At 33.6% G+C, this 18,719-nt stretch overlaps 1 protein-coding gene across 2 annotated transcripts; it reads left to right on the top strand.

Moving 5' to 3' along the window:
• Positions 1 to 1,471: 1,471 nt before the first annotated feature.
• LOC109807494 (protein IQ-DOMAIN 31) lies at positions 1,472 to 9,479 on the top strand. 2 transcript variants are annotated; one of them, XM_020370026.3, is made up of 8 exons: positions 1,472 to 1,812; positions 1,944 to 1,983; positions 3,280 to 3,377; positions 4,099 to 4,356; positions 5,089 to 5,292; positions 6,928 to 7,002; positions 7,824 to 8,922; positions 9,223 to 9,479. In XM_020370026.3, exons 3-8 carry the CDS (start codon positions 3,294 to 3,296, stop codon positions 9,252 to 9,254), a joined length of 1,752 nt encoding a protein of 583 aa, XP_020225615.2. In that variant the 5' UTR covers positions 1,472 to 1,812; positions 1,944 to 1,983; positions 3,280 to 3,293; the 3' UTR covers positions 9,255 to 9,479. The 2 variants fall into 2 exon arrangements, with proteins under 2 accessions (XP_020225615.2, XP_020225614.2); XM_020370025.3 differs by having other exon boundaries at positions 1,473 to 1,812; positions 4,096 to 4,356.
• Positions 9,480 to 18,719: the final 9,240 nt, after the last annotated feature.

The following is an 18,719-nucleotide window of genomic DNA, read 5'->3' on the forward strand; positions in this document are numbered from 1 at the left end:
TAAAGAGACTAAAACTCACTTAGCCAGCTTATTTTATTGAGCAAAACTATGAGGGTCCCAAAACACTTGTATGCTTGGCTAAGCCAACAATGGTTCATTCAACCATGATTCGTCCAAATTATCATTTTCGTTGAGCTAAAGTCTATCTTTTCACACTTGGTTCATCATTATTGGAAAACTCACCAAGCAAGACATTCAACCTTACCTAAAACTAAATCTAACACTTTAACTTCATACATAACCCCATAACTTGTACAAGACCACACATGCAAGCATGATTTCAACACAAAAACATCCTCTTGGAGAAGACCCAAATTGAAACCCAAGCAAGAGAAAATTCTTTACCATCTCAATATCAAAATCTCACATCAAAATAACATCATAGAGACGTTATCAACCTAGAGGAACAATATTCAAACTTTTCTTACCTCAAATAGTTTTCTAAAAAACCTAAGACTGAAAAAGAGGAGAACTTTCCGCATAACTCTCAAATCCTAGCTTCTCAACTTCAATCTTCATACATCTCAACTATAAAAATCTTCCTGCAACTATAAGAGGTTTTAGTATCTAGCTTGGAGAAGATACTGAGCTTGTGGGACGATCAAAAGTCAAGATAGAATCTTGGATTCTCAAAGCTCTTCTAACTAATATATCTCTCTAATTTTAATAAAACTGAAACTTTTTTATTTACATTAATAAAAAAAGAACAATAATGTATGAAATGTGAAAATAATATATAAGAAATAAGCCAATATATTAACGCAATACAAAAAATGTTGACATAAATGAAATATTGTTTATATTTATTAATTTTTTAATCACAAATACTAATAAATAAATTTAAACTATTTTATAATTAATATTGTTAGATAATTAATGGATATAATAAAAAAAATTATTTTACTTATTTTACATAGTTTTACAATTAAATAAAATTTAAATTTTATCTGAATTACTTTCATGATAAAATTCACATTTAAAAAATAAAATTGATTGACTTTGAAAATAAAAGTTCAATTTTAATTAATTAAATTTTATAGTCAAAAACACCTATCCCCACTCTTCAATACAAGACATGCATGAATACGGTGCGTTTAGGGGCAGTAATAACTACTAATAACAAGGTGGGGTCGGTAACTGCACTACAGTAACGTCGCCTACATCCTCCATGTTTCTCTTTGTCGCACACTCGACGCAATCTACCACACTATTCCTGCCAGCGTGGCTCCCATACCCACCACCACGCAAATCACCTTCGCCACGCGCCACGCGCTTTCATCTCCACCGTCCACCTTATTCCTTCAACGTCTCATCTCTCCCAGACGCGCTTCCACGCGTGAATCACACTTCAAAACGCGGGGGTGCAAGCGTCATTTCGCTATGCTTCGGAATAAAGATTAAAGAAACTGGAACACTTGGTTTTGAAGTAACTGCACTGGGACTCGCCAGAAACAACCCCCTTTTAAATCACACCCACTTCCTTTTCTCGTACCATGTCCTCGGGTCTAACGCTAACTGTAATTTCCACCCTTGGATTAAAACCGTGCACCAAGGTCAACGATTCAAACCGCATCAGGTCAATTCATCAGACGGTGAGAACGCGGGTGTAGGCGTGTAGTGTGGACGTGAATGACACGTGGTGATTTCCCCACAAATTATCCAAGCTTTTGAGTTTTCGTTCAGACATTTTAGTTTTTTCAAATTTCACTCATCCAGCTAGCACGGTTTACAGAGAGCAACAAACAAAGCAACCACAAAATTTATTCAGCTTTAGATCATTCTCACTCTCTCTCTCTATCTGTCTCTTCCATGGTACACAATTCTCTCTCTACTCGTGTCCACTCCGGTGTATATATTTATCTTCTTGCTCTAAAATAGTAAACAAAACAAATCATTATTTTAATTTTGTAATCTCATGCTTTGGTTCTGCTTCTGGTTCACAGGAATGGTAGATTTGAGGTAAAGAGGTTCCACATTGCTCAGGTAATCCTCAGATCTAGCTTGTTACCATCAATTTCAGACACTTATTCAAGGACTAAGCAGTGCTACGTGTTTGCTAGTTTTTGCTTGTAGCAGATCTTGTGTGTTCTAGGGTTTCTGTTTTCGTCACCGCTTGCTGCATTTTAAACTACGTTTCTTTTTTGTCTCTCTCCGTTAATACATATTCGGATTCTCTAATCCAATGTTGCGGCATTTCAAGTGAAACGTTTTTAATTTTTTCGTTGGTGAAGTCGTCTTACAAGATTTTAGTGGCTATGTTTTGTGCGTATGACTCCTTGATTGATTACTTCTAAGCTGTTATTTGTTTAGATTTGTAGTGCTCAATCAAAACTCAGAAGTTAGGAGCTCGAGAGATCGAATATACTAACTTGCTTTGTGATTTGTTTCATCATTTCATTTCCGTACGCTATTGTTGTCGGTGGCATATGGCACTTTTGTTTTTTTGCTGATGTTTTTGCGGTGGAGGTTACGAAAAAGTCAATGGGTGACGGTGCATCATATTAAAAAGGATATTGATATGATGCCCTTTTTTTGGGGCGGTATTATTGCATTAGAGTAAAGATGGTATTAATTGTGCATGATGTCTGTCTATTTACTATTGATAGTTGATTGGTCATTAATTGTGTCATCGTAAGTTGTTGATAATACTTGATTTTTAGTTGAGAGATTATATTTTTCTATTGTTAATTACATATTCAATGACGATTTTTCTTTTTTCATAAGGAAAGTTATTAATTCTCCGAGACCAACGATATCCTCATGGAAGAAAAAGCTGTTGTTCAATTTCACCCAAAAAATTGCCAAAAGAAAGAAAAATAGTTACTAGTATATGATTTTTTTCCTCAGCTAAATTAAACTATCTGAGATGCCATTGCGAGATGCACTTTTATAAATGGGAACAATTGAAACTTATATTAACATATTATTTTTGTTTAAAGTTCTATATGATCCTTGACATGTTTAGTGATATCTCCATTCCTGAATTTCTAAAATCACAAAAAATTGTTTTTTCTGAATGCTTTAACTTATCAGCAATGGAGGGCATGCTAGTTTCATTAATTTATCCCACCGATATGCTTGGTTACCCAAAGGAATTCAAGAGTTCACCTTTTTCCTTAGTTGCACTAAATAAAGTTAATTGAATTTGGTGATCTAGTTAAGCAGCCAAGCAGGCATCTTGCATTATTTCAGGCTTCGTTACTTGCCTGTTTATGAAATATGAACAATAATAATGGGATCAATTGAGATATTAGTTAGTTTTACCTTTTTCTGTTACAGGTCCCAGTCTCACAATGGGGAAGTCACCAGGAAAATGGATCAAAACTGTACTGTTTGGGAAAAAGTCATCCAAATCAAATATTTCAAAAGGAAGAGAGGTAATATTATGATAGTTAAGGCAACATAACAACTCTGCTCAATGTTCATTTATATTCATATTACATAAATGGATTCACAAATATTCTTTCAAATTACATTATTTTTTTATCTGACATAAATATTCAACTCTATATTTTCCTTTAAGAGAATTGCAACACACTCTTTAAAACATTCTTTCTAACTGATTTATTGGATAATATTTATTGAAAGCTACAAAATCATGAATGAGATTTATTAAATAAGGAGTGAGATCTACACGATTTTGTTATTTTTAACAAATTTCAACCAATAGGAGGAGAGAATGTGTTAGAAAGAGTATATTAGATAGTATGCTGATAGCAGTCCTCTTTCTTTAAGTTTTAATGCAAATGGCATCATCAGAACTGTTAATCAAATGTTGTCATGGATAGAGAGAATGAAGGCAGCAAGAAGAAAGCACAGATTCTGTTCTCCAATAAATGATACAATTTGGTTTGGTTCTGTATTCATGGGACTTAGCTTTTGTTATCATTTTTGCACTGTGCACATAACAGAGTTCACAAAAACCTAAGTTTACAGTTTTCACATAGGAATCATTGCTAGGGATTATTAATTCTGTTGTATTATTGGAAGTATCACTGTGAAACTTATTTCTCCCAACAAAACTGATATTATTTTGATATGATTTTCACCTTATGTAGTGAAATACCTGACTTGGTTTACTATAATTCCATGTAGAAGTTTGTTAATCAAAAAGAAGAAGTAATAGTTACTTCCAAGGTGCCAGAAACTGGTTTGGCTTTAGAACCAACTGCCAATACGATTGACAGGCATGAGGAAGACATAGAGCTGGAAAATAAAGAAGCAGAAAATGTTTTACCTGGCAATCAAGAAATAGACATAGTGGGATCTATCAATGAAGATGGTGCACTAGATCCAGAGAAAACGAGAAAGGATGAAGCAGCCACAAAGGCACAGGCTGCTTTCAGGGGTTATTTAGTATGCAACTCACTGTTTTATATAATACTTTACTGACTAAATTGCAAGTGTCTTTTTGTTTTCTTTCTAAAAACAAAATTGAACTTTAAACATGAAAAAGATGTTTTAACTTATGCTGCAAAATGATAGTCAATGGGTGGAATTTATTATCTGCTATGATTGTATATTATGTTAACATCTGAGTTGGAAGCTCTGGTGGTGGATCAAGAAATGAAGAGTCTTAGAGGATTTATTAATTATTATTATAGCTCAATCTTGAAGCTTAGTGTTTTATTTAGAGTTATAAATGTAATCACTGGACATCTGTAGTTTGTTTTCCCCCTCCCCATTTTTTTTCCCAATGGAGACCTTATTTTGTCGAGAAAAGCAATCAAGTATATGTGGTAACTTCATCCATTTTCTCTAAGATAAACTAAGTTAATGTCTTTCATTTAATAATTATTGAAAAACTGTTTTCTTGATAAAGATCAACTCTGCCTGATTTGGTGGTTCCTGCTTCTATGGCACTCTTTGTAGAAATCCATATCTCATCAGTGAATTTGTTGCTTTTTAGGTTCTTCATTGCTTCTGTCTCTAATAAATTTGTAATTGATTATTTCCATGAAAGGATGGCATATAAACAATTTCTTGATTAATCGGAACTATCTTTGTTGAGTTTTGATTGTATTGGGTTGTTATAATGTTGTAATATTTGGTATTATTCCTCAACTAATTGGAGTGTCTTTCATGAAGGCTCGGAGAGCATTTAGGGCCCTAAAAGGCATAATAAGGTTGCAAGCACTCATCCGTGGACACTTGGTTAGGAGACAAGCTGTTGCTACATTGTGTTCTATGTATGGTATTGTCAAGTTTCAAGCACTTGTTCGTGGAGGAAGAGTTAGACAGACTAATGTTGGATCTGAAATCCATGAGAAGCGCAATATATTGTGCCCTTTGGTAATTTTTTTTCTCAAAATTTGAATTCTCAGTAAGTTAAGTTGTCATCATATTGTTCTTGGTTAGGGATGTAAGCGGGTCGGGTTGGGTTTGGATAGATCTGTTATCCGACTAATCAAAATTTAACAGGTTGGGTTAGGTTAATTAGGTCAACATAATTAAATTTATTTATTTTTTGTAAAAATTTAAATATTTCAAAATATATATAAATCATTTGATACATTGCTTCAAATACAATGTTATCAACCTATCAAGCAAACAATGATACAAATTAAATTCTAAAATGAATTTTTTTTTTTTTTTTTTGATAGGCAAATGTTAATTGTTAATTGTTAGTTGTTAGTGGGGGGATTCGAACCCACACCACCTTATCACTCCTCTAAAATGAATTTATTAATTTGTTACATTATTATCAACTCAAAAAACCAACATTTATTAATACAAAATAAAACTTAAAATAAATATATTATATTGTTACAATGTTATCAACTTAAAACATAAAACTCGTTACTAAGTAAGAGTAAAAGTGAGTATTGTCTTGTACAAATGATCATTCAAACACATTATTATTATTATTATTACTAGGGGTCAAGAGGCACTTTGAGCCTCTAAATATTTTTAAAAGTAAAATAAACAAAAAATATATAATAGTGTGAGTAGTTATTTAGAGTTGGTTAATGACAGTTATTAAAAATATTTTTTTCTTCTTAAAAATTAAGGGTATAATTGTTTACAATTGTGGAGACGAAAAACAGTTAAGGGAAGAAGTATTCCCTTTATCTATTAGTATAGATTATTATTATTATTATTATTATTATTATTATTATTATTATTATTATTATTATTATTATTATTATTATTATTATTATTATAATATATGACTGGGTCGGGTCGGGTAACGAGTTGAAAACCCTAAACCTGTTACCCGACCTGGATAGTGCCGACTTTTGATCGGGTTGAGTTGGGTCTAACCCAAACACTGAAAAATCTTATTCGAATTCATTGGGTAAGTTGGGGTCAGTTTGGGTTTGCGGGTTATCTGTATCCGCTTACACCCCTACTCTTGGTGTTCTTCCGGTTAAACTGCCCTTGTGGGGGTAAAGTATTCAAGTAATAAATATGCTTGATTGTCTTGGTGAAAGTATTCTTCTGATTATCTTGGTCAAATTAGAGCTAAATAGCTCTATTAAATATGAAAACATCTTACTGAGATGGCAGTACATTTAAAAATGAACACTTTCTGCACTGATAAATGTTTTTTTTTTTTTTGAACTATTCGCTACTGCTTGAACTAAGATGGTCTTTTGGTATCCGATACTTATTTGCCTTCATCAAAAGAAGTTGGTGCATTGTACAGGCTATTAGGACTGTCTTCAACATTGTTTTTTTCAAACTACTTGATGTATCGTGTATATATGATGAAATATTGCTACGAGTTGACAATCTCTGTTAAACTATTTGCAAATTTTATAATGAGTTTCTTTTGGTTGTTGGATAGTGCACAGATAGCTATTGTTACATAAAGTTTTGAGTGTTTACAAGTCAGGGATGAGAGTAGGTGGGGGGGATTGCATGTATAATATTTTTTAACTACTGCTGCTAATGATTTTCCTTCTGAATGTATTGTACCTTTAGGATGGCAAACTTGTGAAGTCAATTGCTATATCCACGAAAATTACAAAGCTGTCAGCAAATGCTTTCATTCGTAAGGTAACTTGCATTACATCATGTGTGTGATAAGTTCATTTAATATGCCTGGCTAAAACAATGTTTTTTTTTTTATGTTTCTCACCAATTGTTTAAAATAAGAGGAACCAAAGGTTCTGCCTGTATGTACCAGGCTGGGGCTCCAAGTTTTGAAGTTACAGTGTTTTATGAAGTTTGTGGCTGTTAGGCATACCAAGAAATACTTGTGTTACATCAAAGACTTATTTATCTCTTTATAGATTGGAAGTGTAAACATATTCTTAATTCAGCCAAAAATTTGAGAGATGCCAAATTAAATAAATTAAATCAGATGACATGATTGTAATATCAATTAGTTGTTGTTACCAAAGGGTTTGCATGCTCTATTTTAATCGCATGGGCTGCAATTTATTATCTGCTAATTTTGTTACAAAAGCGCTTGTAATTGTTCACTCACAGGAAGAGTAATAGGCTCTGATTCACCTGGGATGTAACTCTGTAGAAGGTGGAGGAATTCATATCTACTATGATTACATTTTAAAATGTTGACTATTTGTTCTATAAGTGGGTTTGTGCATGATATTGGTCATGTCCATTTTTAGTTTGGTTAAATCTAAAAATAGTGAGGTTTTGCACTGGGATAAGTTTCCTATAAGGTGAGCTTGTCTTTTAAGCGAGAAAGTAAAGGTTTTTCTGCTTTGATTTAAGTTGTATGGTTTGAAAAGTTGTACGGTGATCTTGACTCACAAAAATCTAGAGCATATACTTCTATAGTTCTATTACGCTATGTCTTTTTCACCTGTCAGTTAACTTTGGCACGTGATAATGTTGGTTTGTTGTTTCAGCTTCTTACTTCATCAACTACAGTAATGGCACTGCGGTTGCAATATGTTCCTGGTGATCCAAATTCAGTCTTAAGTTGGTTGGAGCGCTGGTCAGCATCTCACTTTTGGAAACCAGTTCCCCAACCCAAGAAAATTCGGGATACTAAGTCTCAAAGAAAGCATGGCAATAGTTCAATTGGAGATACTCAAATGAGCAAGTCAAAACGTACCAACAGGAAGCTTCCTACTGCAAGTTTGGACTCGGTCCCAGTGCAAGCAAATCCTGAATTTGAAAAACCAAAACGAAACGTAAGAAAAATTCCAAGCCAACCCTCAGATCCTGTGCAGGAAAATCCACAAAGTGAGCTTGAAAAGGTTAAACGTAACTTGAGAAAGGTTCATAACCCGGTTGTTGAGAATGCTGTGCTATCAGAAGTTGAATCTGAGATGCCAAAGGAACATTTGGAAAAGGCAACACTTACCTCATGCCTTGCTGTTTCAGAACAAGAGGTCATTATTCCTACTGAGAAGATTAAGAAGGAAGCAACATTAACCGTTTCCAGTGTGCCAGATATAGAAACTACTCCAAGACTTTCAGTTACTAAGGAAGTGTCTGACACTCCAAGCAGTTATCAAGTGACTGTGGAATCAAAGCCATTGACTGAGATTACAACTAAAGATAAAAACATTTCTGACGAAGTTAAAAATGAACCCATAGATTTACCAGAGCCTATTTATAAAGATGAAAATTCTCACTTAACAAATGGAGATTTGAGTCACAAAGAAGACCCGATAGGCAGTGAAAACCAGAAACCAAACCGAAAAGCGTCAACTGTAGCAAAGCAGGACCGTGCAGAGAATGGTATACAGAATAGTCCAACATTACCGAGTTACATGGCAGCAACTGAATCTGCAAAGGCAAAGTTGAGGGCACAAGGATCCCCAAGATTTGGACAAGACAGAAGTGAACCAAACAACCAAACCCGGCGACATTCTCTGCCTTCCTCAACTAACAGCAAAATTAGTTCGCATTCACCCAGGACACAGAGACCAGTTCAATCAGGTGGCAAAGGGGGCCACAGAAGTGACAAAACCGTATCATCTTCTAGAGATGGGAATGGTATGATATAGTTCTTCTATTTATACAGTGGTTTGAAAAATTCACCCTAAAATATAATGGTTTAAATATATCACACACTAATTTCTCTTATTTAAAATTACCGTTGGCTATATTGCCAAATTAACTTATCATGCCAAACAATAGATTGCAAATTCTGAAACAATACAGTTGCTTTTATTCAACAGTAAAACTACTTGGTAGATGAGAATTTCCAAATTTCAATTTGAATCAGTTGTATTCTGGCATGTGTCTTTTGTTTACTGTGATTGATAATCATCAATGGGCGTGTTCATCTTGCAGGAAAGGTAATTCAAGCAGAGTGGAGGAGGTAATTTGATGAAGATCAATGTTCTAGAGTGGAACTTGAGGAGGTCTAAACTCGTGTGTGGTTTATATGTATCTTTGATGAGAATTGTTGAATTGATAGGACTATAGGTGTGCTTGAATTCAGTATTTTTCTTCATTTGCTGCATGTTGGGCTTTGAGGGTGATTTGTACATTATAGGTTTCTAGTTTTGCATGATGCAACTACACCTAAATTAATTCTGTTATCGGCATATGATTTCTGGGCTGTCCATACCTTGCTTTGTTTTTCTTACTCTCGAATGTGTATGGTCATTATGAGCACGTACCCTGGCACCTTCTACACAACTTCTCTGTTTCGGCCTGAAGTCTGGTCTGGTAAGAAGAGTATGCTCGTGAGATTTCTTCACCAATGTGTTTTTTGGGATTTCAATAACCAATCGTCAATGATAAACATCTTGTTCTGTTATGTTGACTTCTGACCGTCCAAACTAGGAAGTGAAAATGTTTCAAAGGTTCTAAGTGTGTACGCATTCGTGTTAATCGCTTGATGTTAGAAATAGGAATGGTTAACAGGATTGGTATTCGAGTGTGGAAACAGATTTACCCTAATGTTACTTCGGAGGATTTGCCATTGGATTGCATTCGTCTAAGAATGGCACACATTTAATAAGATTTCCACAATTATTATGACTTGGGGCTTTTGGTGTCTATATTATTTTGTAACAGGATGACTTTAAGGATAGAAGTTGCATTCAATTTCGTTGTTGTTGGTGTTCTCAATTTAGAATTGGAATTTACTTGGGTTGTGTTTACATTGGAATAGGGAATTTTAAAATTTCAGTAATTATTTTGATTTAAATTTTGCTTATTAATTAAATTCTTTATTTGAATAAATCAACACAACTTTTAAATCTTTAGTTTGGACAAAGGTAATTTATTTTTATCATATATATATATATATATATATATGTGTGTGTGTGTGTGAATAAGAAAAAGAATAGAGAAAAATAAGATCGGTTAAATTGTCTTGTCTTGTCTTATCATTGGTTCACTAAAAAGTAGTCAATTCCCCACATCACTAAAAAGAAATGAGTTAAAGGTAGATCAACGAATGCTCAACAATTAATAAAATGTATTTATAAAATATTTATTGCAGAATTAAATATATTAACTTATAATTTGAATAATAATTTATTTAAGTATAATAAATTGGAGTCACAATTATGCATATTTGGGTTTGTGACAAAAAAAACTCCTCAAAGTCACTTTTTATTTATTTATTTGTTATGTGTACAATTATCTCATGTTCATTACAAAATACTAATCAAGTCTTAAAAGCTAATTGTTGGATACATAAATTTTCAAAGAATCCAAACCCTAAACACGATTCGTATACAATTTCACTATAAAACCTAATTTATCAAGAACTCTGATCAAACAAATAAAGAAAAATAAATTGAATAGGCAATTCATATAATAAAAAACAAATACATAAAAGTGCTTCAAAGTGTTTATAAGTCATCCAAAAAATTAAACAAAATAATCAAGATCAAGATCAAAAGTGCTTCAATCATTCAGAGTGTTTTATAAATATTCTTCAACTCATTTCACACTCATGAATGCGATAACTCTTTCTCTTTTAAAAGGATAATATAATTGTAGCAAAAAGAGTTACAAAATTTCAATTTATTCACTAAAATTTATTTCTCCTCCATTTACAATTCTAATAGGACAAAGACTCAAAAGAGGCAAAACAAAGAAAAATAGTCCAAGTATTAAAACCAAAATGATCGGCTTTAAGAAAAAGTTAGACTTAGTGAAACAAAATTCAAATTCTTATTTTATTTAAAAACACTTCAATTCATTTACTTTCTTAGAAAATAACCCTCTTTATTTATAATGGGTGTGATTAAAAGTGATAAAATGTTTTCACCCTCACTAAAAACACTACAATTGAAGAGACTGAATTGTTCATGTTCAAGCTTTTTTAATTTTAATGAACTTTGAAAAATTTTATAACATGTGATTAATGTTTTATAGAGAGAAAAATTTGAATTTTTTTTCTTCAATTTCTATGTAAACTTGGATGCACCAAATGTGTTTGTATTTTTTAAAAATTTATATTAATTAAATTTGATATCAATAAAATTACAATAACTAAAACACATGTTTAACCAACTGAATTTTATCTCTCAATACATTTACTAAAAACTCATCTTGAGATTAATTAAAGTCACAAAATGTGAAATATTACAAGTTCAAAAGGTTGTGATGATTGGAATAATGACAAGGACATGCTAGTCAAATTATAGTTTTTTTTTCAATCGAAAAGAAGTTATTCTAAATTCCATTTCACCTATATTTTGCTTCTTCTGTGCTTATGGGTGTTGGGTCAGGGAGTTTAACACAAGTGAGCATTTTACTAATGAGTATTGGGTAAACTATACAAGTGAGTTTGACACCATATATCAATCCAAAATATTAAGATATTGGATAGATGAATATTTCTCATTTATATACTACTCAACATGTCCAACTCTAACCGATGTGAGACTCACTTCACCCGTGAACTCCAACACTCCTCCTCAAGTATGAGTTTCTTCCACATGGTCATGCTCCTTTCTCATCAAGTGAACGTTTTTTTTTGTCCGCGAATATTTAATGATGATCTACTTGCATCGTTGTTGCACATTAATAGGACATTTCCTCCACACTTATAAGGAGACTTCAGTACAACTGTACAAGGGATGATCTCACTGTTGAATCTCTCGCCAATTTCATTATTCAGGATCTCACTCTTGGATCCATTGTCAATTTTATTAGCCAATACTTGTCTAAATCAGTTATCGGTCACTTGATCAAACTATTGACTTTGATACCATTATTGGGTTTAACATTGGAGAACATTTCACCAATATATATTAAATAAATTATATAAGTGAGTTTGATACCATATATCAATCCTAAATTTTAAAACATTAGACAAGTGAGTCATTCTCACTTATATATTAATTAATATATAAAACTCTAATAATATTTTGCTAGGGACATGTTATATTTGTGATAAGTAAAATAAAAGGGCAATTTTCTATTTATTAGTGATATAACATACACCGCACTTGAATTTGGTGATTGAAAAGTTAGACCAATTAATTTACCATAAAAATCATGATAAGATAGACTTGATAACATTTATATAATATTCTTTCGCCATTATATATATATATATATATATATATATATATATATATATTATTAACTTGTACATTTTTAAAATGTTGTAATCAGTATATCTAAACTATAAAACTAATAATATAATGATTTTTTTTAATTCCCCTTAAAAGAACAGTATATTATAGCTTTTGAATAAACACCTTTAAAAAGTGCATTAAGTAATACTTTTGCTATTTTGAAACCATTTTTTTTAATTGAATATAAATTTTGGTAATACTTTTCTTCATTCTATTATATATATGATATCAATATTTTCACACATAAATTAAGAAAATATAATTAATATTTAAATTTTATTATTTAATTTTTAACATAATGTTGAGTTAAATATGTTTTAAATCTATATCTTTGACTAAACCATTATGACTGACTTGTTGGTGAAAGTTAAGGTAGTATTTATATGATCTTAACTTTATAATTTTCAAGAATAAGGAAAAAAAGTTTCCTAACTCGTTTCAGTTCTTATAATTTTTTTTTTACAATTTAAATCAGTTACATTTTTACTGTTTTTTTTAACTCTCTATCATTAAATCTAATTTGTTTAGTGCTAACATAACCAACAAAATAAAGAATATTAAGATAATTTGTTTACTTTAAATTGAGTAATATATTTATTACAGTTTTTAATATATTATGAACAACAATTTCTTTTAATACTGTTCTTATTTTTTAATTAATTAATTAATTGTTAACATGTACGTTTTATAATATTATAATTTACTTGGAATCTTATAATGTACTTTTAATATACCTTTTAATGTTATACAATATAATTTATCTATTTTTAATACACAAATAATGATTTTGTCTCCAAAGACAAAAATTAATGCACTAATAATAAATTATAAGTGTTTAAAAAATAAATAAATTATATATATATATATATATATATATATATATTAAAAGTATAATGTTAAAACTAAATTAGTGACTTTCAAAATAACAACAATATTAAAATCAATGAAAACAACTTTCGTACTTTATTAAAAATTAAAAAGTAAATTATGAAAACAATTCATATGTAGCTACTCAATTCATATAAAATAATTAATATATTACTTAATTAAATTTTGTATTTCTTTTATGTATTAGAATTATAATGACGATGTGAGAGTTTTGAATCTAATTAAATTATACATACAAAAATAATTTAATTACTTTAATTAAAAATATTATTTGTTACCATTTGTAATGACCTGACTGGTCACCACACATTACACAACCTCTCGACAAGCACACAAAAAAGAGCAAGTATATAATTATATACACAAGGTTCAATCTGAGCTAAACATCAGAGTAATCAAAATACATCCATCACTACCCCACTAGGTAGCTAAAACAACAAAAATATCAAAAGATCAACTCTATCTGTCAGCTGCAGACCTGCCATAGATCACCAACCTAACCCTGCTCTGCTCCCATACAACGTATGATCATCGCAGTCCAAACACATGGAAACAACAAAGGGTAACCTAGTGAAAAGAATCAGCATACAAAAGCACATATATATATAATATGAACAACTACATCTATCAGCACATCATCAGCATACATCTCATCAACTATACAGGAAAAATCACACAATGCATCGTCACGCATATCAGCTCGGAGATCTCCTACAACAGCTCAGCCTTACGGCCTATAACAGCTCAGCCTTACGGCCTACAACAGCTCAGCCTTACGGCCTACAACAATTTATATCAGTATACAGCACAACACAACTTAACAACATACAACACAACACTTCTTATCAGCATACAACATAGCAATATTATAATTCAGCATCATCAATATTCATCAATAACAGCTCAACTCGGCATGAACAACATGTATCAGCATTTTACAACATCCAACAGCATATAGAAAATCATCACCTTCACGCCCGGTGCACTCCTGGTCGCGCCCGGTGTGGCACAACCAGAGAGCACCAGGGGCCAGCGTGTCCAGCACAAGCATGCCCGCGCCCGACGGGACCCAGCCAGAGAGCCCAAGGCTCACACGCGCCTGGCACAATACCAATTGCGCCCAGCGCATCCCAGGCAGAGACTCTAAAGAGTCTCACGCGCCCGGCGTGCCCAAACCCGCGCCCAACGCGGGGAAGGCAGAGACCTCCCCAAGGTCTCGCGCCCAGCGCAATTCAAATTGCGCCCAGCGTCCCCAAGGTAGAGACTCCCAAGGAGTCTCCATGCTCAGCGCGATAATGGTCGCGCCCAGCGCAGAACCAGAACCCCAAACATGTCACTTACTGATATCGCACCCGGCGCGGTCCAAGTCACGCCCGGCGTGGGCCATCCAGAGACTCCCACTCTCAAGCTCGCCCGACATGTAACGACCCGGCTGGTCACTACACGCGGCACAGCACACTAGAAACACCGCACAGAAAAGAACAAGTGTATACATATAGGGTCTAGAATATATACATATACATGCTCCAATCTGAACAGAGTTAAAGTGTACAAAAATACAATCAAGTGCTACTACCCCAAGTAGCTCAACCACAAAACAATCACAAAAGAGATCAGCTCCGCCGGTCCGCTGAAGACTCACCACTAGTCACCCACCTATCCCTGCTCTGCTCCCATACATAGTATGATCATCGCAGTCCAAACTACATGGAAACAACAAAGGGTAAGCTAGTGAACAGAAACAACATATATATATAAATATGTGAATAGTAAACAGCTACAGCTATCAGCACATCAATCAACACATCAATCAGCTTAACAAAAACGACTTAAAATACCACAACATTCAGCAATAACAGCACCGACATAGCGGCTATAACAGCATAAACAGCAATAAAACATATAATGCATCGTCACGCATATCAGCTCAGAGATCTCCTACAATAGCTCCTATCAGCACGGAGCACAGCACTGCATAGCAGCAATAACAACACCACTCAAGTGGCTATAACAGCACCGCATAGCGGCAATAACAGCACCGACTTAGTGGCTATAACAGCACCACAATAGTGGCTAATAACAGCACACAACTCATCATTATACAGCACAGCCAAACAACTCACAGCCCAGCTAACACAACTCACATCACAGCACAGCAATATCAACATACAACAATAGCGGCTTACAACTCAGCTAAACAACTTACAACACAATAATATCAGCATACAGCAATAGCGGCTTACAGCTCAGCTAAACAACTTACATCACAACAATATACATCTATTATAGCTTAACATCATATTTCAGCATTATCATCTAGTCAGCACAACATATTCATCAATTATAGCTCAACTCAGCATAAAACAACATTTATCAGCAATTTCAGCATTATCATCTAGTCAGCACAACATATTCATCAATTTCATCTTAACACAGCCTAAAACAAAATCTATCAAAATCATCACTCAGCTCAACAACATTCAACACAGTTCAGCTTTTCATCATACGGCATTAACAGCATTAATCAGCATAAACAACATTATCAACAACATGATCTATAACTTTACAATATACAACATACATCATATTCAACACATAATACGACTCATCCATCTTGTTTACAACTCATTTATCTTGTCAAATTACCACCCAGACAACACCAATCAACCTAAACACCTAAAATAAGTTCCAACTCAACCAAATCATTAACTGTGAAATGGCAACCTTCACCTAAAACAGCGTATCAGGAGCTATGCTACTCCTACCATGCTCATCCTTATCTCATATGAAAGATAAGAAGATTTACTACAACTCTCAAGAAGACACCAAGTCCAAATTCCTTCATCTACCTTGTTAAAAATTCTAAAAACCGCAACAGCTATAAGCAATGCTGGCAGCTTGACCCCTCTTCACTATAACAGCCATATTTGGAGTTCTATAACTCCTTTTTGGGTGATTCCAACGCCATTGGAAAGCTAAGATCCAAGGCTACAACTTTGATGAAGACTTTAAGACCAAATTCGGTCATCAAGACCCACCTCTGCAGCGCCCAATCCAGCGTTTTTGCTGCAACTCTCTGCCAGTTCAGTTTGCCTTCCACAGCCATGGCTGCAGATCCACGGCTATAGCTGCAAGTTTCTGCCACTTCAATTTTTCTCCACAGCTATGGCTGCAAAACCACAGTCATGGCTGCAAGTCTCTGCCATCACATTTTTCCTTCCCACGGCTATGGCTGCGAATCCACGACTATAGCTGTGGGTTCCTGCAAGTACATTTTTCTTCCACGGCTATAGCTGTGATTCCACGGCTATAGCTGTGGGTTTCTGAACTTCCAAAAATCTCCTTGGATTTCACCTTTGTTTTCACTCAAAACCTCCATGAACTTGCAATCCAAGGAGACCCAAACCATGCTACAACTTAAATGCAATACTACCAACCACATGCAACCCAAAAACCTCAAGAATCACAACATGCATGCATCCAAAACTCAAGAAGAAAAATCATCAATGTCCAACCTTCCATCAATAAACCAAAAACCCCAACTTTACCCACATGCAACCAACACAACCAGAAAATCCCCAAATTTTATCCAACCCCGAAAACACATTTTCCTTCAAGACAGCCCATGAATCAGCCAACATCAAACATCTCATGAGTTTCTAAACTCATTTCCAACCAATCCAAGCGAAAACTAGCTTCCCTTACCTCGGTGCGAAGAATCCGAGCTTCTGGGAAGGAGAAACGAAAGAGAAAATGGAGAAGGAGAAAAGAAAGCTCTGCTCCTCAGCAAGCTCCACGAGATGTGCACCACCTAAGCTCACAGCTTTAGCTTGGGGAAAAAGAGAACAAGATCAGACCAAAGACAAGGAGATAATAAGGCAAAAATGAGAGTGAGTGAGAAAAGAGAGTTGAGAGGGAGAAGGGGGGACAGCCACGGGTCTCACACGACACATACACCACTGCGCCCGGAGGGCTTGCCCAAATGGGGTCTTTTGATGGTCGCGCACCTGACGCGAAGAACTGCGCTCAGCGCGAAACTCAGCAGCAACTCTCAACTTTCGAAAAACTTCACCAAATCCTGCAAACTCAACCAGAAAACAACATGCAAACCATCCAAAAGCTCACATTTTCATCAAACATCCCAAAAATACCATCTTTTCACACATGCAACCATTTGAAATCAAAAACCCAAATTTCTTCAAGAAACCCCGAAACACCCGAAAACGACTTCCTTCAAATTTCAGCCAAGAATCAGCCATTCACAATCATCAGATGAGTGCTATGACTCATTTACAACCAAATGACAACAGAATCTAGCTTCCTTTACCTCGGTGAAGAACTCCGAGCTCCGGGAAGAAGAAAATGAAGAAGAAGAGAAGCTTTGAAGTGAACGGAGAAGAACCAGCTTGAGAAATCAGCTCACACCCCCACTAACACCTTCAGTCACCAAGAATCACCACACGTAAAAGAGAGAAAAGGAGAAGTGAGAGTTTTGAGAGTGAAAGAGAGTTAGAGCAACTGAGGGAAGAAAGAGAGGGGGAAAGGGTTTCACACCATTGTTATATGATATATTTTTAATATCTATTTATTTATTTATACACTTAACTAACTATAACTAATGATAGTTAAAATTAAAAGTAAAAGTATAATTCAACTTAAATATTAATTATCATGTCATTAAATTAATGTCAAATTATAACTACTATTAATGTAAATGAATATTTAATGAGAGGATAAATTTTGTAATTAAAAATTTAGAATCAAATATGTAGATCAAGATTTGATAAAAAAAAAACAATATTGAAAGGAATAACTATAATATAATCAAAGTTGAGGAGACTATTTTCCAACAAAATCATTAGATATTCATGTACCACAGTAAAAAAAAAAAAAGAAATCTGTAGATCAGATATTATATAAAGATTAAACGTATAATTTAGATTTTTTTTATTCAATATGTTTGAATCTGCTGGTAACAGTGAGTAATTAACTACTCCAAACAAAACAAATCTTTTTTTATATAAAATAATAATAATAATTAATTAATTATATTGCCTAAAAGCTGTTTTTGTTTTAGTCTTTAGCTGATATGGAAAGTGAATTTTTTTAGAGAATGTTGTTGATGATAAAAAATATTATAAGAGTTTTTAAAAGAAAAAAAATGAATACACATTTTAAAAGAATTGTTAAAATCTTGTTCATATTGTGAAAAAATGTATTATTTTTATTGAAATTATATGTTTTTTTTTTTATATAATACATATTTAGTTTTAGAAATACTCATATTTAGTTTATTTTTGCCTATTATATCGTTTGATCCATACATGTCAAAACAGACCTTATTTAGTGCTA

This window comes from Cajanus cajan, chromosome 5 (genome assembly GCF_000230855.2).
Source record: "Cajanus cajan strain Asha chromosome 5, NIPB_CcT2T_4, whole genome shotgun sequence".
Lineage (NCBI taxonomy): Eukaryota > Viridiplantae > Streptophyta > Magnoliopsida > Fabales > Fabaceae > Cajanus > Cajanus cajan.